Source organism: Dipodomys merriami, unplaced genomic scaffold, assembly GCF_024711535.1.
Source record: "Dipodomys merriami isolate MVZ:Mamm:240054 unplaced genomic scaffold, mDipMer1.0.p SCAF_37, whole genome shotgun sequence".
Classification (NCBI taxonomy): Eukaryota; Metazoa; Chordata; class Mammalia; order Rodentia; family Heteromyidae; genus Dipodomys; species Dipodomys merriami.
Genome location: NW_027205270.1, coordinates 12,772,337 through 12,796,335, shown reverse-complemented (window position 1 = coordinate 12,796,335; position 23,999 = coordinate 12,772,337). Strand labels below are relative to the sequence as shown.

General features: G+C 47.0%; 1 protein-coding gene across 5 annotated transcripts in view; it reads left to right on the top strand.

Annotated features, from left to right (window-relative positions):
* Nucleotides 1-21,636, top strand: part of Capg (capping actin protein, gelsolin like) — a 28,104-nt gene extending 6,468 nt beyond the window's left edge. The window contains exons 1-10 of one of the 5 annotated variants that reach the window (XM_069989121.1): nt 2,881-2,969; nt 13,107-13,142; nt 13,327-13,499; nt 13,598-13,752; nt 14,329-14,496; nt 16,127-16,276; nt 17,006-17,098; nt 17,596-17,728; nt 20,367-20,455; nt 21,432-21,636. In XM_069989121.1, the coding sequence (XP_069845222.1) occupies nt 13,120-13,142; nt 13,327-13,499; nt 13,598-13,752; nt 14,329-14,496; nt 16,127-16,276; nt 17,006-17,098; nt 17,596-17,728; nt 20,367-20,455; nt 21,432-21,497 (1,050 nt within the window). In that variant the 5' untranslated portion in view covers nt 2,881-2,969; nt 13,107-13,119 and the 3' untranslated portion in view covers nt 21,498-21,636. Of the gene's footprint in view, nt 1-2,880; nt 2,970-4,160; nt 4,276-4,548; nt 4,617-11,268; nt 11,386-13,106; nt 13,143-13,326; nt 13,500-13,597; nt 13,753-14,328; nt 14,497-16,126; nt 16,277-17,005; nt 17,099-17,595; nt 17,729-20,366; nt 20,456-21,431 lie in introns of those variants that run through there. The other 4 variants (XM_069989120.1, XM_069989122.1, XM_069989124.1 and 1 more) reach the window with 4 other exon arrangements.
* The last annotated feature ends 2,363 nt before the right edge of the window (nt 21,637-23,999 follow it).

Here is a 23,999-nt window from a genome sequence, read left to right as displayed (position 1 = left end):
TGGGATTGTGTGTGTGTGTGTGTGTGTGTGTGTGTGTGTGTGTGTGTGTGTTTAGTTAAACTCTTTTACCCAGGTTATGAGTGAAGTGTTTGGTAGATTCCACCCATTACAATCTGAACTCAAGCCTCTGAAGAAAAGTTCGAGGCCTTGGGGAGCTAAATTTTAAAAGGGAAAGTACAAGCTGGGTTTTGGGAGTGGTGAACACCAGCACTAGGGAGATGGAAGCAAGAAGCTCTCAATCTCCAGGCAGTCTGTGCCACAGAGTGGTACTTTTTCTTAAAAAGGGAGTTTGGGATAGGTCTAAGGACTTGGCTTAAGTGGTAGCCCCAATAGGTCAGATGCCCTGATTTTAAACTCTAGTACCAAAGAATTCAAACAACAAAAAGCAAGGGGGAGGCACATTTACTATAGTGAGAAGCCCTATTTACCTGAAGATGGTGGATAGGTTCCACATTATTTTAATAAAAAGTGGGGTGCAGCCAGGCACTGTAATCTTAGCTACTCAGGAGGCTGAGATCTGAGGATTACAGTTCAGAGCCAGTCTGGGCAGGAAAATGTGAGACTCTTATCTCCAATTAACCACCACAAAACCAGAAATGGAGCTGTGGCTCAAAGTGGTAGAGTGCCTTTGAGCAAAAGAGTTCAGGGATAGTGCCCAGGCCCTCACTTCAAGCCGTATGACCATTAAAAAAAAAAGTGGGGTGCAGGAGCAATGGTGCTTTACCATTTAAGGTTATGAAGATTTTTTTTTTTTACTAAACCTTGTTTGCTTGTTATGATATAAGCTATATATAGTTCACTCATTTCAAGTGTAATATCAGTATTTTAGTACATTTAGGATTGTGTAACCATCACTACGATATATTTCTGAAACATTTTTATTATCCTGAATAAATTAGCAGCCACCCCTTCCTACCCATCCTCCTGAATTCCTTCTGCCTGTAGGCAACTATTAACATACTTTCTATTTCCATGGATTTGCTTGTTTGGGATATTTCTGTAAATGGAGTCATACAATGTGTAATTCTTTGTTGACTGGCTGTTTTAGCAGAATGCTTTCAAAATCCATCTAGGTTGTGTGTGTGTGTGTGTGTGTGTGTGTGTGTGTGTGTGTGTGTGTGTGTGTGTGTGTGTGTGTGTGTTTGGTACTGTCTATCTACTGCCCTTGCATTTGAGCTCAGGGCCTATCGCTTGCTTGCTGGCTTGCTTCTTTAGCTACACTCTACCACTTGTGTCATGCCTCCAGCCCAGCATTTTGCTGGTTATTTTGGAGATGGCATTTCATGTTGGTTTCAAAGGGTGATGCTCTGGATATCAGCTTCCTGAATAGTTAGTATTGCAGGCATGAGACACCAGCACCTGGTTACTGTATAGTACTTTTGGAAGATTTTTTTGAGTCTATATTTTGAAATAAATTCTCTTTTAAAGTAAGATATAGCTTGTTGCATGTAAAGGACTCCCGGCTGTTTTTCACGACTAGAAGCAGGGTGGGCCTGAGGAGAGAAGGAAGAGAAGGACCTGAGGGGAAACAGCTGACAGGAGCAGCTGACTTGCAGTGATAGCTGGGAAGGGAGGTGTGGATCCTACCCCGGCCTCCCCACACACTTTGTCATCTCTTATGCGGGTCCTGAAACAAAGCTTTCGAATGGCATGCTGGACTTTAGCGTCCCCAGGCCCCACCCTCACCAGGCCCCACCCCCTCAGCGCCCCACAGTGTGGGTCTCAGAGTGGCCGGGAGGGCAGATCCGCAGCACTGGCCGGCCAAGCCCCTCCCTCTGACTCACTGTGGTGCTTCCGCCCCTCATCTCCTGGGGCGGTGGCTGGGGATGGCCTGAGCCACAAGCACTAGCTGGCAAGTAGCAGGCGCTTAGGCTTCTGGTTTGAGACCCGAGGTCGGCCTGTGGGGGGTAAAGGTGGGGCTTCACTGATTCTGGGTCTTCTAGCAGTCCACACCTGCAGGCAAGCTCCTGGCCCGGAGAGAGCGAGGTCATGCGAACGAAGTGTTCTCTTCTTTGGAGACAAAGTCTGTCTTGTTCTGGGGAGACTGCAGTGGGAGTAAACTTTGAGTCGAAAGAGAGGGGAGGAGGGAAGGGGAGAGATGGAGGGCTGGTGGCTCATGCCTGTAATCTTAGCTACTCTGGAGGCTGAGATGTGAGGATGGTGGTTTTGAAGCCAGCCTGGGCAGGACAGCCTGTTAGACTCTAATCTCCAATTAACCACCCAAAATCCAGAAGTGGAGCTGTGGCTCAAGTGGCTAGGAGAGCACTAGCTTTGAGCAGAGATGCTCAGAGACAGCACTCAGGCCTTGAGTTCAAGCTCCAGGACTGGCACCAGAAAAGAAAAAGAAAAGAAAACAAGTTCTAAAGATTGCAGATTATTTATTAGCATATGCTTTAGAGTTCCCAGGGGCTGGGGAGAAACCCACGGGCTGCCTGGCCTGTCCCAGTATGTTTCTCCTTCTTTGTCATCCTCTCATTTTTTTTTCTCCCTTCCTGTGATGATAGGACTTTCTCTGGCTTGGAGAGACCCTCCGTGTAGGTAACAGTGATCCCCATTCATCCTGTCCCCTGGGTGGGTGCACAGAATGGAGCCACCCAGGTTCACACTGGTACAACCAGTATGACAACCTCAGAGGGAGGTAAAGGGGGGTGGGGAAGGGGTGAGGTATACTGTAACTTTCTTCCCCCGGAACTATTCACTAAACTGGCAAATGGGGGACAAGAGGTGCTAGGTACACTTACTAGGGTCCCCTCACAAATTCTCATTGTGGCAAACCCTCCCCCAAAAGAAAACTTTTGTTGCTGATATGAAATAAATAGCAAACTGAAGAGAAAGAAGCCTAGATTTGTTGAGCATCTATTACTTGCTTATTATTTATAGGCTCTCAGTTAATCTTCATATTCTTCTGTATGCTCATTTTACGAGGAGGCTACAGGAAGTTGAGTAACTGACCTGAGAAAGCACAGTTGGTAAGTAGCCAAACTATTCAGCTTTTAACTTCTCTTCCAGGTTGTCTGCCCAGCCTCTGGTGCTTGTGTGAACAAGGCCTTCCTGGGATTCCAACTTTAAATACAAATATCTTGTATTTAAGGCTGTCTTTTGGAACCAGGCATGGTGTCCATGACTCTCTGTAATCCCAATACTAGGGAGGCTGGGTCAGGAGGATCTAGAGTTAAAGGTCAGCTAGGCTAATGTAGCAAGACCAAATCTGAGTAAAAAGAAAAGATCCAGGATGTGGTAGTTCATGGCTGTAATCCTAGCTATACCAGAGGCCAAGGTAAGAGGTTTTCAGCTGAGTTGAACAGGCAAAAACATGAGACTCAATATGGAAAAACAAAAGGAAACAGAACACCTAAAAGCAAAAAGAACTGAGATGAGGGTTAAGTGAGAGCGCTTAAACTGGTGTCAACAGGCCACAGAGATGCTTGGAGGTCTAATCCCACAGGTGGTGTTCAGCACCAGTTGTGTGTGGAAAAAGCAGAATGAAAATGCAAAGCCCTGAGTTCAAGCCTAAGTACCAGCACAACAAAACCAACCAACCAACCAAAAACCACATCAATCCAGTTTCAGGCTAAATTCTTGCTAGGATTTGGTTTGAAGGTTGACTAAGTGTGAAGATTTGGTCCAAATTTTAATTACCAGTGCCAGGGCAGAAACCTTGACCCTCCACACCAAGCTCTATCTGGAACCAGAGGTTGACCCACAGTTTTCTACAACAGGCTGCCAGCATCCTGGGCAGTAAGCCACGCTTGTGTGGCTGCATAATTGGGGGTGTTCATTTTTTCCTGGAGCTTTACCCAGATTTTGCCCTTCTCCATGGAGTCTGAGGGAGATGGGAGACTATCTTGACTGGCCTCCTACTCTGAGTGTGACTGTGGATGGTCACTTGTGTTCACAGGGCCTCAGTATCCTCTGCAGAGCCAGCCACTGGGACAAGACTGTGATGTAGGAGGGGTTGGCTGCCCCCAGTGCAGCCTGCACCCTGCTTATTTCTATGGCTGTTCCTGAGTGCTCTGCGCTCAGATTCTGTGACAGTGGACATCTGGTGACTGATTAGCAACAGAACTGTCTGGGGCAGGCAGGAGACCACAAAGAACAAGTCAGAGCCCCAGCCACGCCCTCAGCACTGAGCTTTAAGGAAAAAAAAAAAGTCAAATGCATTCAGACAAGAAGTCAGGGGGAGGAGGAAAAAGTGCTGTGGAGCCATTGACCCCACCCAGGAAGTGTGACTAATCCGGAGCATCAGGGGTTGTACAGACGTGCCTGTTGGGTCTGGTGAGTAGGGGTGCTGGGGAGTGGGAAACAGGGTGTCTTGTGAGCTCTACATGCAGAAATGCCACCTGGGCCTGCCTTACTCGAAGCCGGTCACTGTTCAAGGCTGGGGTGGGGACCTCTCGCCTCGCCCTGTGCACTTATGACCAGGTAGCCTGGTAGCCTGGGTTCCAGGCGCGCTCTGCTCTGTCTAGACCTGCCAGACTCCAAGCCCAGAGCCTCCTTTTGGAGGGGGTGGATGGGGTGGGGCTGGAGGAGAAAGAAAATGGGAAGTTAGAAGTTGGGGTGGAGCAGCTGGAAAGAAGCAGTTCAAGACGCTGGAGCAGGAAGAAGTGGTGTCAGAGGTAATAAAGTGGGAGGTGGCTGTAAGAAATGATTATGGGGAGGAGAAAACGAAGGAATCCAGAAACCTCCACAGATTAGAACAGGCTTTTATTCAGGGTTAAAGCCTGAGAGGGCTGCCAATCTTCCAGCCAGACTGGAGAGACGATGATGCACTCTTTTACAACTGAGGTCTCCTTTTATTTAGGCACAGAGAATGCAATCAGTCAGGCCAGGAGCCTGGGGGTAATTTGTCACGGGAGAGGGGACAGGATGGGAACAGGGGAAGGGGTTCTTTGTGCAGAGATTGAAGCTTATAGCATTTGTTTTTAGCAGACATGTCAACTCATGGTAGGGCCCTCAATCTACAGGTTACCCTTTTGCAATGGCAGGGTGTGTTTGGCGAGAGGGAAGAGGGTGGGAGATGATTCAGATTAATTGAAGTCTGCCCCAAGGGCAGTATTTATGACAAAGGTGAGTGGTTTGAGTTGAAGGCATTTCCCATCAGTGGTCAGCAGAGGGAGCTGGGGGCTGTCCAGGACACTTTAGGGGGACACAGATGAGAGTTGGTTGCCAGGGTCTTGAAACTGAGTTAAGAATGATGCCGTCCTGGCACATTTATGCCAGGCTCCAGGTGCCTTCCTTGACTGCAGTCTTGCGGGTTTGTAGGTGGGCCATCTGGCTTGTGCCCAAGCTGCCAATGGAGGAACTTGTAGTCTTTCATCCTAGCCTGTGGGAAGGGGTGTCAGACTTCAATGCCGAAGCCCTCAACCAGCCTAGTGGTGAATTTAGATTTGGTTCTCCCAGGCTCCAAGACAGCATTGTGGCAGAGAGTTTGTGGAGAAATGTGGCAGGCCTAACCATATGAATTCAAACATTGGGTATAGGATGGGGTTTAATAGTTCCCAGCAGATCTGGCTGAAGGCAGGGCAGGAAGGAGATGGAGGTGGAGCTGGAGGGCTGGGAGCTGGGATCTGGGGAAAAGAGTACTTGATCCCAGAGAGGCTCCTCTGGATGGCTCCTGAGAAGCCCTGGACAGTTTAATGGGACACTTAGCCCCAGCTTTCTGCCCCAAGGCTGCTTCAGTCCTTATCTGTTAAAATCTTGGGCTGTCCTTTAGATTCCATCTGGTGTAATAACTGGAGCTCATTAAGAACTGCTAAACTGGGGCTGGGAATGTGGCTTAGTGGTAGAATGCTTACCGAGCATTCATGAAGCCCTGGGTTTGATTTCTCAGTATCACATAAACAGAAAAAGCTGGATGTGGCTCTGTGGCTCAAGTGGTAGAGTGCTAGCCTTGAGCAAAAGAAGCTCATAGACAGAGCCCAATGCCCTGAGTTCAAACCCCAGGACTGGCAAAACAACAACAACAACAACAGCAACAACAACAACAATAAATGTCTTTGAGTATCTGCAAGGTAGTAGGCACTAAGAGGTTTAGCTAGATGTGGAATCTAGTTCTGAGAAACAGAATCTAGCTTCTGCTCCAAAGGCCCTCCCTTATAGTCTGGTAGAAGGGGGGACAGTGCCTAACTCTCCTCACTATGGAAGAGCAGAAGATCTAGAAAGGAGCTGGCTGTAGCTCATTGGCAGAGTACTTCCTAGCATGCACAAAACCCTGAGAGAAAGGGGAGAAGGAGGGAGAGAGAGGGAGAGGGAGAGGGAAAGGGGGGAGAGAGAGAGAGAATAAATAAGTTTCCCATCAGAGCATTCAAGAAGGGAATGGTTGGTGAGGGCTATTACAGAAGTGCTGTGCGTGTACAGGTTCTATGTTGGGAGGCAGATTCAGATCAGGACTAGATCAACACTAAGGCTCCTTCTAAGGCTGACATCTGTGATTCTGTGACATTCCTCTCCTGGGGGAAGTTGGCAGGTTCATTAGATGGTTGGCTCCCCATGTCTCTGTGCCATCTAAATAGGCCACAAGGCCTGGGCCTTTTTTCATCTCTGTGTATTCTTGACCCTGCCTCCCACCCTGAAGTCTGCCTTTGGAGAGCACCCAGCATGGGCCTTGAATGGAATTGAATAGACTCTGTCATAGACTGCTTGCTAGACCAGTGCACCAAGGTATCAGGTTCTGGAGACATGAAACAGTCCGGACATGCTTCCAGCCAGTCAGCACACAGGGGCTGAAGTGTGTGCTCCTAGCAGAGAGGCTTGGGAGAACTTCCATAGGAAGCCGAGACACCAAATGGCCCAGAGATTCCTAAGACAGCTGGGGCTTGATATGGGCCTGCAGGGATGTTGGACTTTGATGGAGGCGAGATACTCGGGAACATTGATGAGCCAAAGGGCTGGGACAAGGAGGAAAGACTGAAAGGCCAGATGTTAGGATGGACCTTTTCCCTGGAAGAGCCTGGACAGAGGGTCAGGATATGCAGCAGGATCCTTAACCCTGCTCCAGAACTTCTCAAAAACTGGTAGCCAGGCTCTGAGTCTGATTTTTAGCTAACCCAAAATGGCTTTGAGGCATCAGGAGGGCTTTTTTTTTTTTTTTGCCAGTCCTGGGACTTGAACTCTTAGGCACTATCTTTGAGCATCTTTGACTCAAGGCTAGCACTCGACTTGAGTCACAGCTCCGCTTTTTTTTTTTCTTTTTTCTTTTTTTGTAGTTTACTGGAGGTAAAAGTTGCAGACTTTCCTGCTTGGGCTGGCTTTGAACTGAGTCACTGATACTCACTTAGACATCAGGAGTTTTAAGGATCCCCAGATGATTCAGTTTGCCAAGAGTTCGATGTTATTCTTACAGAATATGCTGCTAGTATTGAGGTCACTTCAAACATGTTTCAGAACTGTGGAGGCAGATTTTCTAGGCTGGGGACATGGGTACTGTTAGGGAAAAATGTAGTAATACGTGAAAATGCACAATAAAGACTTTGAGAATGATGCCCTGGGTGTAGGGACCGTAGCATCAGGGTCTTGAGTTTGGGAGAGAGACTGTGTTTAATGCTGAATACAGCATGGACAAGTGAGAAATTTATTTTATTTTATTTTATTTTATTTTATTTTTTGTCGGTCATGGGGCTTGAACTCTAGGCCTGGGTGCTATCCCTGAGCAATTTAGCTCATGGCTCGCTCTACCACTTGAGCCACAGTGCCACTTTTGGCTTTTTCTGCTTATGTGGTGCTGAGGAATCGAACCCAGGGCCTCATGCATGCGGGGCAAGCACTCTACCACTGAGCCACCTTTCCATCCCTGCAAGTGAGAATTTTTATCTAAGGAGCAGAGTAAGGGGTCAAGGAGTGGAAAATTACTGAAAGAAATGCCAGGGGTAAGGAAGGTTCTGTCCAAACTGACTTAACAGGATTCTAGAAGAAGTTTGTCCAGGTTGATCAGAAATCACCTGGAGGGGGAGTGGAAGACAAATGAATCTGATCAGGAGATGACTGACTGTGGAGGGAAGGAGGATAGGAACTTGTGACTAAACAGGCCTAGCAAACTGGCCCAAACTGGATTTTGCAAGGAAGTGTACTGATGGGCCTAGGAGAAGATTCAAAAGCCTGAGGGATTTTTGGACAACGAACCTTTGTGAGTGGATAAAATTATATAAGGTCTCGGGGTAATTCTATTGGGCAGCTAGGGTGATAAAGGAGCTGGTAGCCAAACCTCTTTCATCAGAACCCTGAAATGTCTGAGGAAGGTGGGCTAATTTTGTCCTAAGTTCTTATTTCAGGAACAGAATGACAAGGCTGGCAACTGGCTCACTCCATTTCTCATTCTGAGCTCTTCCTGCCAGCTTGGGTGGGGTGGCTACCACTTCCCACCTGAGTCACCAGCTGGTGGGCTGTCTGTAGCAGGGGATGTGGGCATACCATGTGATCCTATGTGGGATGGAGAAACTTTAGCTCTTCCCCGCCCCCTGACTGCCTCCCAGTCTCAGGGAAATGTGACACCAAAAAAAAAAAGAAAAAGAAAAAGAAAAAGAAAAATGCCTTCCACTATTTTTAGGTTGATAATGGAAAGTCATAATTCAGATGGTATTTCATAGCCATTATTACCAAGGCTCTGCCTCCCCTTCTCTTTTCTACTCAGATTCAATACCTTGCTCTCCAAGCTACCATTCAGAGTCTCTTCTCCCCTCCGGCAGCCTCAATCTCCAAGAGTCCTCTAATTAATTAATTAATTAACTTTTTTGTCGGTCGTGGGGCTTGAACTCTGAGACCCTGTCCCTCAGCTCTTCAGCTCACGACTAGTGGCTAGCACTCTACCACTTGAGCCTCAGCACCACTTCTGGCTTTTTCTGCTTATGTGGTGCTGAGGAATCGAACCCAGGGCCTCATGGATGCAAGGCAAACACTCTACCACTGATCCACCTTCCCAACAAGAGTCTTCTAATTTTACAATTTTTTTTTGGTCAGTCATGGGGTTTGAGCTCTTCAGCTCAAGGCTAGTGCTCTACCACTTGAGCCACAGCCCTACTTCTAGTTTTCTGGTGGTTTATTGGAGATTAGTTTCATGGCCTTTCCTGCCAGAGCTGGCTTTGAACTGTGATCCTCAGATCTCATCCTCCTGAGTAGCTAGGATTACAGGCATGAGCCACCAGTGCTCAGCTATTATTTTCTACTTTATATTTTCACCTTCAGTTTCCCCAGACCTTAATCCAACACCACAGAGGCAGAGAGCCTTACAAAAACCTTAACTGAGTTGGACATTGGTGGTTCATACCTGTAATCCTAGCTACTCAGGAGGTTAAGACCTGAGTCAGCCTGGGTAGGCAAGTCTTATGTCCAATTAACCATCAGAAAATTGGAAGTGGAGCTGTGGTTCATGCTAGCCTTGAGTAGAAGCCCCCAGGCCCTGAGTTCAAGTCCTATGACTAGCAACCCCCCAAAAACAAAACAAAACCAACCAACTAACAAATGAACAAAAACCTTAGTTGAATGGACCTATGTGTTATATTAAGTGCTTGATGGAATTTAGTCTCTACATTTTAACCCCTCATCCCCACCAAGAAACCAGCTAACAATGGGAACATAGAAAAGACAGTGAATGAAACTGTAGTAATTATATTTTTTGAATTAAAAAAAAGATAATGAGTTTTTAAAGATGTTTGCCTTTAGAATTCTCTCCCCGTTCTAATATATTTTGTCCAAGGAATTCTGGCCCTGCTGACCTACGGAATAATGATGGCATTCATCATTCTAGTATTGGAGGCAAGCTAAGCACTCAGAAGTGATAGCTGATGCCTGGGAATGAGACACAGTTTCAATATGAGATCCAAACTGACCTCATTCTCATGATCTTTATGCCTCGGAATACTGAGTACAAGGATGTTACCATGGCCAGCGCCCCCCCCCCCTTTTAAAAAAAAATCAAAATGGATGTATAGAATTTTGCTAAATGCTTTTCTCTACATGTATTGGAATTTATATTTGGTAGTATATAACACACACACACACACACACACATATATATATATATACACACACACAAATATGCTTCACACATATATGTTTATTAATAGGGCAAATTACATTGGTTGAATCCCAGAGGTTAAGCCAACCTTGCATTCCTGGTCATCATCATCATCATCATTATTATTTTTTTGTCGGTTGTGGGGCTTGAACTCTGGGCCTGAGCTCTGTCCCTCAGTTCTTCAGCTCAAGGCTAGTGCTCTACCATTTGAACTAAAGCACCACTTCCGTTTTTCTGATGATTTATTGGAGGTAAGAGTTTCACGGACTTTCCTGACCAGGCTGGCTTTGAACCGTGATCCTCAGATCTCAACCTCCTAAGTAGCTAGGTTTTGGGGCTTGAAGATCAGGGCCTGAGTGCTGTCCCTGAGCTCTTTAACTCAAGGCTAGTGTTCTACCACTTTGAGCCACAGCACCACTTCTGTCTGATATCTTAGTGGTTAAAACCTGCCCAGCTGGTTTTTTTTTTTTTTGGTCCGGTCGTGGGGCCTGGACTCTGGGCCTGGGGGCTGTCCCTCAGCTCTTCAGCTCAAGGCTAGCGCTCTACCACTTGAGACACAGTACCACTTCTAGCTTTTTTCTTTTTGCTTATGTGGTGCTGAGGAATCGAACACAGGGCCTCATGTATGCAAGGCAAGTGCTCTACCACTGAGCCACCTTCCCAGCCCTGCCCAGCTGGTTTTGAATTGCAATCCTCAGATATCAGCCTCCTGAGTAGCTAGGATTACAAGCATGAGCCACTGGCACTTGGCTTATTTATTTATTTTCATGCTGGTACTAGGGCTTAAACTCAGGGCCCGTGATCACTCCATTTACTTATTCACAGCTAGCACTGTCTCACAGACTTTTTTAGTCCCAACTGGCTTCAGATTGTCCTCTGGATCTCAGACTCCCGGGGTTTACAAGTGTGAGCCACTGATGCATTGCTCCAGTTGAAGTTTTAATAGGGTGCTGAGTTACAGAAAGGTATAGGGGTTTGGGATTCTGAGGGGGCAGTAGCCACTGGCTATGGGAGGCTGAGGAGAAGAAACACATGACAACAAAGGTTGGCTACTGCAGAAATAAAGCCTTTAGGGTAACAGCTTCAGAAGAATAGATAGATGGCTGCTGTGGCACACTCTGGGCAGGGTATCAGACCTTTCCCTCTAAGTTCATCTTCTCTATTTAGTGAGAAAGTATGTGTAAAGGGAGTGGACTTGACAAATGCATTTCTACAGAAGAAACTCTCTTTAGTCAGATAAGAGAACTTCATAGAAAGTTCCTTCCTGCAGTTGGAGAAAAAGAGATGGTCAGGAGACCCTGAGACTGCTTCTTTAGAGTACTCAACAACCAAAGCACACCATACCCTGGGGTATTACTTTCTGAGCCACAACACAGGTAATTTGTTTCTTTTGGAGTGAGCATTCCCAATTTTTCATTTAATTATTTGGTGTGTGTGTGTGTGTGTGTGTGTGTGTGTGTGTGTGTGTGTGTGTGTGTGTGTGTGTGTGTGTGTGTGTGTGTGTGTGTGTGTGTGTGTGTGTGTGTGTGTGTGTGTGTGTGTGTGTGTGTGTGTGTCCCAGGCAAAACTTGTGATCCTCCTGTCTCATCTTCCTTGTTGATTACCAGGGTGTGCCACCAGGGCCAGTAGTATTTTTTATTTTTAATTTCTTTTGTTTCTTTATTTATTTTGGTGCCTGTCCTAGGGCTTGAACTCAGAGACTGGGCAGTCTCTGAGCTATTTTTCTCAAGGCTAGTGCTCTACCATTTGAACCACAGCTCCACTTCTGGCTTTTTTGGTAGTTAATTAGAGATAAGAAACTCAAGGGCAGCTGGGCACCTGTGGCTCATGCCTGTAATCCTAGCTACTCAGGAGGCTGAGATCTGAGAATCATGGTTCAAAGCCAGCCGAGGCAGGAAAGTCCGTGATACTCTTATCTCCAATAAACCACTAGAAAACTGGGAGTGGTGCTGTGGCTCAAGTGGTAGAGTGCTCGCCTTGAGCTGAAGAGCACAGGGACAGCGCCCAAGCCCAGAGTTCAAGCCCCACGACTGACCACAAAAAGAAAGAAAGAAAGAAAGAAAAGAAAGAAAGAAAAGAAAGAAAGAAAGAAAGAAAGAAAGAAAGAAAGAAAAGAAAAAAAAAGAATCTCAAGGGCTTTCCTGTCCTAGCTGGTTTTGAACTACAATCCTCAGATCTCAGCCTCTAGGATTATAGGCATGACATGCCTGGTATCCTAAGCTTCCTTTGGTCAAGGCTAGCACCTTACTACTTGTGCCACAGCTCCGCTACTGGCTTTTTTGGTAGTTAATTGAGATAAGAGTCTTACAAGTCAGCTGCTGGTGGCTCACACCTGTAATCCTAGCTACTTAGAAGGCTGAGATCTGAGAAATGTAATTTAAAATCAGCCCTGTCAGGAAAGTCTATGAGACTCTTACGTCCAATTAACCACTAGAAAACTGGAAGTAGCACTATGGCTCAAAGTGGTAGAGCTCTCAAGAGCCCAGGGACAGTGTCCAGGCCCTGATCTCAAGCCCCACGGCCAACAGAAAAAAAAAAAAAAAAGACTCATGAACTTTTTTGCCTGGGCTGACTTTGAATTGTGATCCTCAGACCTCAGCTTCCTGAGTAGTTACTAAGATTACAGGTATGAGCCACTGCTGCCAAGCTGATTTTAAACTTTTCTAATATAAGCAGTGATTAGTCAGAAAGCTATACCCCAAGTTTGCACAATATCCAGGATTCAGGATAGATGAGAAGAATGTCTGAGAAGTCATGGCAGGAAGAAGACACTGGCCTAGAGGTCTGAGATCTAGTTTCCATGAACTACCCTCACTAGCTGTGTGATCGTGGTCTTACTGTCTCTGCCTTATTATTATTTTTTTTGCCTGTGTAATAAAGCCAGGACAATCTTTTCTTGGGCTTCTAGATGTAAAGTAGTTGATGAATATGTATAAATATATACGAAGTATATGTATATATAAAGAATATATATATACAGATATATCTATATATCTATTAGTTGATGAAAACTTGGCCTCCGGGACAGGCTTCCCCAGACCAGTGTAAGAGGCGATTATTGTGGCCTTTGTGATAACTATGGCTTCTTTCTTTCCAGATCTGGAAACAGTATGTACACACCCATCCCCCAGAGGTAGGTAGTATGTCCCATTGCCTCAATCCCCTTCCCATATTCTCTTCCTTTCAAGGGCTTCTCCTCCCTCTGCATTGCTGTCCTCATTCCCAGACCTCAGGCCCAGGCCTGTTCAGGTCTCTCCTTGAGCCAGGTCTCTCCTTGTGGGCCCTGGACACTGCCAACCCTCTCTCCCTTCCCACAGTGGCTCTCCATTCCCAGCCTCGGTACAAGATCCTGGCCTGCACATATGGCGAGTGGAGAAGCTAAAGCCAGTGCCTGTGGCACGTGAGAACCAGGGCATCTTCTTCTCAGGAGACTCTTACCTAGTGCTGCACAATGGCCCAGAAGAGCTCTCTCATCTGCACCTGTGGATAGGTAAAGGGTTTGGGCTGAGTGAGGGATGTGGCCTGGGCAGGGGTGGAGGCTGGCATGATTCTCAAAGGCTTTTTCCTGTCCCCTCCCACCTGTCTCAGGCCAGCAGTCATCTCGGGATGAGCAGGGGGCTTGTGCTGTGCTAGCTGTGCACCTCAATACCCTGCTTGGAGAGAGGCCTGTGCAACATCGTGAAGTGCAGGGCAATGAGTCTGACCTTTTCATGAGCTACTTCCCACAGGGCCTCAAATACCAGGTCAGAACCCGCCTCCACACACCCACCCCTGGGGCTTCTCTCAGAGTCAACATTGCTTCTGCTTCTGGTGTGTGTGTGTGTGTGTGTGTGTGTGTGTGTGTGTGTGTGTGTGTGTGTGTGTGTGTGTGTGTGTGTGTGTGTGCTAGTACTGGAGCTTGAACTCAGGTGTGTGTGTGTGTGTGTGTGTGTGTGTGTGTGTGTGTGTGTGTGTGCTAGTACTGGAGCTTGAACTCAGGTCCTGGCCTCTGCCTGTTGGCTTTTTTTGCTCTACCACCTGATCCATACCTCTAATTCTAGATTTTTGGTGATTACTTGGAGATAATAGTTTCATGGGCTTGCCTTCCAGGATTGGCTTCAAACTGTTATCCTCAGATCTCAGCCTCTTGAGTAGCTAGGATGATAGGCTTGAGCCACTGGCACCTGGCTCAACCCTGTTTCTGGCTAGTTCATACTCTGTCAGACCTTCCCCAGTACACACAATCATGTTTCTCCCCTTTTCTTCCCATCTTCCAGTGGGAAGGGGTGCAGAGGGATCTGGGTCTCTCAGCCAACTCAGACAAGCCTTCTGGTTTGCAGGAAGGAGGTGTTGAGTCAGCATTTCACAAGACGGCCTCCGGTGCCACCCCAGCTGTCATCAAGAAACTCTACCAGGTGAAAGGGAAAAAGAACATCCGTGCCACCGAGCGGGCGTTGAGCTGGGACAGCTTCAACACTGGGGACTGCTTCATCCTGGACCTGGGCCATGTGGGTAGATGTCCAGACTGGGCACTTGTGTTGGCACTATAGTTGAAGGGGGCAGGGCCTGGAGTTGGGAAAATGGAGAGGAGTCAAGAAGCTGTAAGCCCTCTCATTCCCAGTGGATCGATGCAAGCATGAGAGGAAGTCCTTATATTTAGCCCTTAGCATCCACAAGGAATCATTTCCAAGCCCCACCAGGGACACCAGAATCCACGGATGCTCAAGTCTCCTATATTTTCCATGACTCCTAATATTACATTGTGAATGCTGTGAAAATAGTTGTTTCACTATATTGTTTAGGGAATAATAACAAGAAAGAAAAAAAAAGTCTGTTCAGTTCAGATGCAGTTTTTTTTTTCCTGAATATTTTCTTCTTTTGTGTGTGTGTCCCAGTACTAGGGCTTGGATTCAGGGCCTAGACAATTGTCCTTTAGTGTGTGTGTGTGTGTGTGTATATATATATATATAATACACACCATTCTACCATTCTACCATTGAGCCACCTTCCCAGCTCCCATTTCTGGCTTTTTCTGTGTATATGGTACTGACGAATCGAACCCAGGACTTCATGCATGCGAGGCAAGCACTCTACCACTCTACCACTAAGCTACCTTCCCAGCCCATTCATTCGCCTTTTGTTGTTGTTGTTGTTGTTGTTGGTCCTGGGGCCTGAACTCTGGGCTTGGGCGCTGTCCCTCAGCTCTTCAGCTAAAGGCTAGTGCTCTACCACTTGAGCCACAATGCCACTTCTGGCCTTTTCTGTTAATGTGGTCCTGAGGAATTGAATCCAGGGCCTCATGCATACAAGGCAAGCACTCTACCACTGAGCTACCTTCCCAGCCCCTCATTCACTCTTTTACTCACTCATTCAGTACAAATTTACTTTGTATCTAAATATGTGCCAGCTCTATTTTAGCAGTGGGTGAATGCCAGGTAACAACACAAAAGAAAGCATCTCTTAAGCCAAGCACCCGTGGCTCATATCTGAATCTTAGCTACTCAGGAAGCTGAGAGCTGAAGATTGTGTTTTGATGTGAGCCTGGGCAGTAAAGTCTGTGATACTCTTATCTACAGTTAACCACCAGAAAACCAGAAGTAGAGCTATGGTTCAAGTGGTAGAGCATTAACCTTGAGTAAAAAACAAAAACAAAAACACACACACACACACACACACACACACACACACACACACACACACACACACACACACACACACACACACACACACACACACACACACACACACACACACACACACACACACACACACACACACACACACACCCCTACAACTCTGGAAATGGAAGGGAGCTCAAGTGGTGGAGTTTTAGCCTAAGGGACAGTGCCAGTTCAAGCCCCAGGATTGACACAAAATAACAACATCTTTTCTCTGAAGCTTACTTTTAAGAGAAGGGAGAAAAGAGAAATATGCTTAAGTATATGACATGATGTGGTGAAAAATAAAACAGTGAGATAATATAGATAATAAAGCACTCTCACAGAGTGTTGTAACTGCTTTTCTCTGAGGCCTCTGTCTCCTTGATTATCTGCCTCTGGGGACAGTTCTTCAGGGAGGAGAGCAGGAGGGGCAGGACTCAGGCAGCTGGCTATGACTGGACTCTTTGCTTCCTTGCAGAACATCTTTGCCTGGTGTGGTGGGAAGTCCAACATCCTGGAGCGCAACAAGGCGAGGGACCTGGCCTTGGCCATCCGGGACAGTGAGCGGCAGGGCAAGGCCCAGGTGGAGATCATCACTGATGGGGAAGAGCCTACCGAGATGATCCAGGTTGGAGAATACTGGGGTGGATGGCCAGATGGCCAGCAGCAGTGATATGCCAGAAGTGTGTGGATGGCAGATAGAGGATGGTAGGGGCACTACTTGGGGCTATGACTAGCTCACATAGTGTTTCTCTGTGATGAAGAATAAGCGCCCCTCCAGGTGCACAGTTGGGACAAGCACCCTGGGTATGGGTAGAGTGGACTCAGCCCTGGATCATTTCTGCTTGGAGCGCTAGTATGGGACAAAATGTACCCCATAGGAGCATGCTGAGAAAGAGCTACATTTATAGTTTAAATGGTAATTCAGTGTCAATTGAGAAATAATTGCTAGTATTTGAGTCTTAGTGTATATATCATACATTCTATAATTGATCATGCAATGGATATGTTATAGAAATAAATAGTATTGAAAATAAATCTAATTTGTTATCTTAGAAATCTAATGTGGGCTGGGCACCTGTGGCTCATGCTTGTAATCCTAGTTACTCAGGAGGCTGAGATCTGAGGATTGTACTTCAAATCCAGCCCAGCAGAAGTCTGACAGACTCTGGCAGATCTTGAGGGGTGGTGTAAGTGAGCACTCACCATGGGCAGAAAAAGAGGGAAAGGTTCTAGTTTATGGTAACACACACACACACACACACACACACACACACACACATCTAATCTGGATATGATGGCTTGGAAGCTTTGGGGCAGAAATCCCACCCTACTTGATCTGCTCTGGTTCCTGTAGGTTCTGGGCCCCAAGCCTGCTCTGAAGGAGGGCAACCCTGAAGAAGACCTCACAGCTGACCAGACCAATGCACAGGCTGCAGCTCTGTATAAGGTGGGACCTTCCCCTGGGACCAGTGAGGGGGTAGGAGCCTACATAGAGCAGCTGAGGGGGCTTGGGGCTGAAGACAAGAGGAGGATGTAGGAAGGTGGATGTAGGAACCAGGGGAGTTTATGCAGGGGTTGCAGAGGCAGACATCAGTATTGGGGGGGAGGGAGAGGGAAAGGGGAGGCAAGGTGGGGTGGGAGTTGGGGAGATGGTCGGCGATACATGCCATTTCACTTCTGGTCCCTTCTTAGTGAAGGTTTCAAGCCAGGACTGAGTTTTAATTCTTTTAAATCTGTGCATTCTGAAATGAATTTAGGGCCTGGGTGCTGTGTGGTGAGTGAGGTGCTGGGTTGGAGAAGGGCACCTTGGGTTTGCTTTTCAGAGCTTATTTTCTACCATCTGCTCCTCGGTGATGGGGCTGAGGCTCACCGAAGAGGCAGGCCTGGGCAGCAGCCTGGGGCTCAGGTGAGAATTGGGATGTGAATGCTGCCTGTCCTTCCTAGGTCTCTGACGCCACTGGACAGATGAACCTGACCAAGGTGGCAGACTCCAGCCCTTTTGCCCTGGAGCTGCTGATCCCCGATGACTGCTTTGTGCTAGACAATGGGCTCTGTGGCAAGATCTACATCTGGAAGGGTATGTGTGGCTCCTTCCCACCAGCCTGAGGTCTCTGTAGCTGTCCTGAGCTGAACAGGTTTTCCACTGCATGGATCAGCCTGACCCTTGGTGGCCACTCCCACCCCATAAATCTAGGTGGTGGCTCTCTACAGCCAGCTTCAGAATCCACAAAACCTGCTTCAACACATTGTTGGGCACTGCCCCAGAGATTCACTTTTGGAGGTGAACCCTGAGCATGCATACCTAACAGGTTCCCAAGGGGTGCCCTGTAATCCCAGAGAGCACGCTTTGAGAATCTTTGTCCTAGCCCTTTCCTAGGCCTCCAGAGCTTTTGGTTCCCTGATCAAAGATTTTTGTCATGAGGTGTGACAGAGGTAACTTTTAGATAAATTGTCACTTTATGCGGTACAAAGAAAACTAGCAGAACTTGTTTTGGGAAGAGATGTTATCAACTAGAAAGAAATGCTGTTGGGCAGAAGGCTGTCTGGCTTTGACAACAGGAAAATATTGAAACTAAAGATCCTGAGTATGCAGGCACTTTTCTGTGGTTTTTTCTTTCTTTCTTTCTTTCTTTCTTTCTTTCTTTCTTTCTTTCTTTCTTTCTTTCTTCCTTCCTTCCTTCCTTCCTTTCTTTCTTTCTTTCTTTCTTTCTCTCTCTCTCTCTCTCTCTCTCTCTCTCTCTCTCTCTCTCTCTCTCTCCCCTCCCCCTCTCTCTCTTTCTTTCTCTCTCTCTCCCTCCCCCTTCCTTCCTTGCTTTTTCACTCAAGGCTAGCACTCAACCACTTTGAGTCACAATGCCACTTTGGGTTTTCTGGTGGAAACAAGAATCTCACCGACTTTTCTGCTCAGGCTGGCTTTGAACCATGATCCTCAGATCTCAGCTTCCTAAGATTATAGGCATGAGCCACTGGCACCAGCTAGTTGTCATTTCTTGATCTTTTCTTACCTCATCAGATTATAAATTTCTGTACTTCCCTGAAGCTCCTGATGTCACAGCATTTGCTCAATAGATAGGGTTGAATGAACCAAGGCTGAGAAATCACTAGTTCCTATTCTGGTTAGGAATAGTGGTGACTTGCTGTTGCAGGAACTGACCTGGAGCAGCAAGTGCCACTAGCAAGTTTCTAAAGATTAAGAAACACTAATTAACCCTTAGGGTGAGACTAGCCCTCTGTTGCTGAGACTCATGTGATCCCTAAGGCCAATGTCAAGTCCCATAAAAGGGTCTTTAATCCTCAAGCAAGGAACCATTGCAGAAAGAGAAAGCAGAGAAGAGACAGGAAACTTGGGAGGCCAAGAAGGAAAATGCCTAATAGGTTGGCGTGGAGCTGGGCAGTTCACTGAGGAAGGACCCAGAGGGTTAGTTTCAGATCCTCTGTACTTCTTAGGACTCTGAGAGCCTGGCTAGAGTATCTGTCCTAGGGAAGATGCCCTCCTTAGGAGTACAGGCATTGCCTGAAGGCAATTTCAGGTGATTTCAGTAGGGCTTGTGCGCTCTCTCTTTCTCTCTCTCTCTCTCTCTCTCTCTCTCTCTCTCACTCTCACTCTCGCTCGCTCGCTCGCTCGCTCTTTCTCTTAGTCTTGAGGCTTGAATTCAGGGCCTGGGTACTGGCCCTAAGCTTTTATACTCAAGGCTAGTGTTCTACCACTTGAGCTGTATCTCTATTTTTTTCTGGTTAATTGGAGATAAGAGTCTCATAGACTTTCCTGCCTGGGTTGATTTTGAACCGTGATCCTCAGATCTCAGCCTCCTGAGTAGCTAAGATTACAGGTATGAGTCACCAATGCCCAGGTTGTGATATTCTTTTTTTCTTTTTTTTTTTTTTGGTCAGTTGAGGGGCTTGAACTCTCTACCTGGGAGCTGTCCCTTAACTTTTCAGCTCAAGGCTAGCACTCTACCACTTCCGGTTTTCTTGTGGTTAATTGGAGATAAGAGTCTCAAGGACTTTCCTGCCTGGGCTGGCTTTGAATCGTAATCCTCAGATCTCAGCCTCCTAAGTAGCTAGGATTACAGGTATGAGCCACCAGTGCCCATCGTGGCATTCATTTTTATATGCACTTTGTTAGCATGATAACTAAGCCACCATTGGCTTGTTGGGTTAATTAGAGTCAGCTTGCCACCATACAGTTTGAGGTGAAGGGAGACAATCAGAGTTCTTTGAAATATTTCTGAGCAGATTTTGATCAGACCAAGGCAGGAGTGAAGTTTTTGTTTTAGCTTGGAGCTAAAATTCTTTAGCAACTGACTTCATACTGCTAAAGAGTCCCTTAACATTCTTGGAATCTCCTGGTCCAGTTGTTTATAAAGTTGTCAGCTATTCTGTGACCCTTCCCTGCCTTAAATTTGCTTAATTAAAGTAGGATGAAAGCTGGGACACTGGTGGCTCATGACTGTAATTCTAGCTACTCAGGATGTTGAGATCTGTGGATCATGTTTCAAAACCTACCTAGGCAGGAAAATACATGACTCTTATCTCCAATTAACAACCAATGTGATTCTGTGGCTCAAAGTGGTAGAACACTAGCCTTAAACAAAAGAGTTCAGGGTCAGTGCCCAGGGCCTGAGTTCAAGCACCACAACCAACCAAAAAGAAAAAAAAATGGATGAAGATGAGAGAGGTTCACTTTTTAAAAAATATCTTCTACTGTTATCCAGGGCGAAAAGCTAATGAGAAGGAGAGGCAGGCGGCCCTCCAAGTGGCTGAGGACTTCATCTCCCGCATGCAGTATGCCCCCAACACTCAGGTAAGGAGACACCCACACCCCTAGTTCCTAGGCCCTAGTCCTGGGGCCCTTCCCAAGCCTCCCACCCTTCAGACCAGATAAAAGGAGCAGGACAGCCATAGGAGTCAGGAACACTCACACCTCCTCTCAGACCCACCCTGGAGAACGTCCTTCTCAATCCTTCACGGTTTACAAGTGTGTTATTGCTGGGCTGCAGTGGCTCATGCCTATAATCTTAGCTGCTCAGGATACTGAGATCTAATGATTGCCAGCCTGGGCAAGAGAGTCTGTGAAACTTGTACCTCTAATTAACCAGCAAAAATCCAGAGGTGAAGCGGTGACTCAAGTGGAAGAGTGCCAGCCTTAGCAAAAAAGCAAAGGGACTGCACCTAGGCTCTGCATTCTTGCCCCAATATCAGCACCAGGAGAAAAAAAACAAGTGTTATTTTAAAGAGGATGTTGGGCAATATGTTATGGGCTGGTTTTCACCCTGGGAACCTTGTATTTCTCCTCTTGGCCACTGTTTCTGGCTGCTACAGCCTCTTGTCACCCCAGCACAAGGATTCTATAAGTCATTCCCATATAGCTCATCCATAACTGATGGCATCTCTAAAACTACATCCATGCACCTGATATGATTTTTTTTTGGCGGGCCTGGGTCTTAGACTGAGGCCTGGGCACTGTCCCCAAGCTGCTTTTGCTCAAAGCTAGGACACTTGAGCCACAGCACTACTTCCAGCTTTTTATGCTTAGGTGGTACTGAGGTATGGAACCCAGGGCTTCCTGCATGCTAGGCAAACATTCTACCACATTCTAGCCACATTCCCAGCCCATGATGTGTTCTTAGCTTGTATCTGTGATCTTGTGTCTGGTCTTGTCTGAGGGAGCATTTCTAGCCTGGACAGCATATAGACTTGGGCCTAGGGTGCCATTTCCTCTCTGGCAGAGGCAGAGATGGCCGCCAGGTCAGCCTTATTTCTCTCCCATTGTCCTGCAGGTGGAGATTCTGCCCCAGGGCCGCGAGAGTCCTATCTTCAAGCAATTCTTCAAGAACTGGAAGTGAGGGAGAGAGGGTCTCTGTGTTTGCTTCTGTCCCTTCCCCCGCCCCTGGGCTTCCTGTCCGTGCTTTCCTCTGGCTGCGGGGTCAGTGCTGAGGTACCCCTCTGCAGATGGAAAATAAAGGAAAACAAGTGCCTTCTCCAGCTTTCTTCCTGTGCTGCCTGCTCTGGGCTGATTCCTATGTCCTACCTGCAAGACACAGATGCCAATTCCACAGCCTCTGAGGGGCCAGCACTGGCTTGGCAAGACTAAGACAGAAGTGTCGGAAGTGCTAGGGGCTGGCAGGTACTGCTGTGAACCCAACAGGGAAGTGCATGGCTCCCAGGCTCAGGGCTGCTTTAGCTAGGGTTTAGTTCAGCTTCACATTCCCTGACAGAAGGTTGTGTCTGTGATGAATCTCCACTAGACCCAGTTTTCCTTCCTTCCTTTCTTTCTTTCCTTCCTTCCTTCCTTTCCTTCTTTCTTTCTGTCATTCCTGGGGCTGGGGCTGGGTACTGTCCCTCAGAACTTCAGCCCAAAGTGCTCTACTACTTGAGTCACAGCGCTACTTCTGGCTTTCTAGTGGTTAATTGGAGTCTCACAAACTTTCCTCCCTGGGCTGGCTTTGAACCGTGATTCTCAGATCTGTTTCCGGTAGCTAGTGAGCCACCAGCCCCTGGTCCCAGTATTTCTTTACACACCCTAAAAAAATTCCTGCAAGGCAGATTTGAATGATTATGCTGGCAGAGCTAGAGGATCGTGGCCTGCAGTACAAATCTGGCAGCTTCTTCACAGATATGGTACGCTGATAGACCTGGCTGTTTTTACCCTGCTGCTCCAGGGTAACCTCCACGCCCTCCCCCTTGTTCTTCTGTGCCAGTCTTGGGGCTTGAATTTAGGGCCTGGGTCCTTTTTTTTTGTCAGTCATGGAGGTTGAACTCAGGGCCTAGGCCTCTGTCCCTGAGCTTTTTCACTCAAGGCTAGTGTTCTACCACTTGGGCCATACCTCCACTTTTGGCTTTCAGTGATTAATTAGAGATAAGAGTTTCATGGATTTTCCTATCCGGCTGGCTTGGAACCACAATATTTAGATTTCAGCCTCTGGAGTGGCTAGGATTATAGGCATGAGATACCAGTGCTTGCCCCCCCCCCCCCCCCCCCCAGTAATGTGGCTTAAACTCAGGGCCTTACATTCTTTGTGTGTGTGTGTGTGTGTGTGTGTGTGTGTGTGTGTGTGTGTGTGTGTGTACTGGGCTTGAACTCTAGGCCTGGGTGTTGTCCCTGAGCTCTTTTACTCAAGGTTAGTGAGTGTAGCTCTACTTTTGGCATTTTGTGGTTAATTTGAAGTAAGTCTCACCAACTTTTCCTGCCTGAGATAGCTTCACATCATGTTCCCCAGATCTCAGCCTCCTGAGTAGCTAGGATTACAGACAGGAGCCACTGGTGCCAAGTTTACTCAGCTTTTTTGTTCAGCATTGGCTCTTCACCACTTGAGCCATGTCTCCAGACTGGCTTCAAACCTCAATCCTCCAGATCTGTTTCTTGAATAGATAGGATTACAGGCATGAGCCATTGATACTCAGTTCATTTTATTGTATAATGGTGTGTTAGTAAAATATCAAAGAGGAAAGAGAGCCAAATAGCAAGAAGAAAGAAGCAGCCAAAAAGAAGCCCCGTCTTAGAGTATGTGCATGACAAGGACAGGGTGTGAACCCAAGGGAGCCTGGACCAGAGGCCGTGTGACCCGGAAGGGCTCTAGTTGCCCTGACTCATCCTACCTTTGTACCATAAGGCATATTGTGGCTTTTGAGCTATGACACAATGGATTCTCCGTCCCACATATAAACAAACATCAAGTTTATCTTGCTGATTCTATGTCAGCATAGAAAAATGAGGTCCTGTGTGTGATCCTCTCCCAGCCCTTGTCTGACAATCTACACAGGAATTTTTGCCCCGGATTTTTGTGTCTGTGCTGGTCCTGGGGCTTGGATTCAGGGCCTAAGCACTTTCCCTGCGCTTTTGTGTTCAAGGCTAGCACTCTACCACTCAAGCCACAGTTCCACTTCTAGCTTTTTAGTATTTAATTGGAGATGGATTTCACAAATTTTCCTGCCTGGGCTGGCTTCAAAACACGCTGCTCAGAGCTCAGCCTCTTGAGTAGCTAGGAATATAGGCATGAGCCACCAACCTTCAGCTATTTTACCGAAGCACAACTTCCTGTTTAGATGGTCATTGACTGGATTTTTTTACAAACAGGGTTGAGAGTGAGGGGTACACCTCTCATTTTTAGATCTATCTAGTATTTTATGTCTCCCATGAAATGCCTAGGTTTTCCCAAGAAAAATATAGGATTAGCATTAGTATTCAGTGGGCTCATATTCTCATTCCCATCCCCAAACCAGGCCATCAGCAGAATTGCAACTTAAAAATTCCTGGGCTTATCCTGAAGCCTGAATGCGTGAGCACTCTGGTCTGGAGGAAAGAAAGGCTGCTGCCACCCCTGCTGAGGTCACTGGCTCCCTTCCAG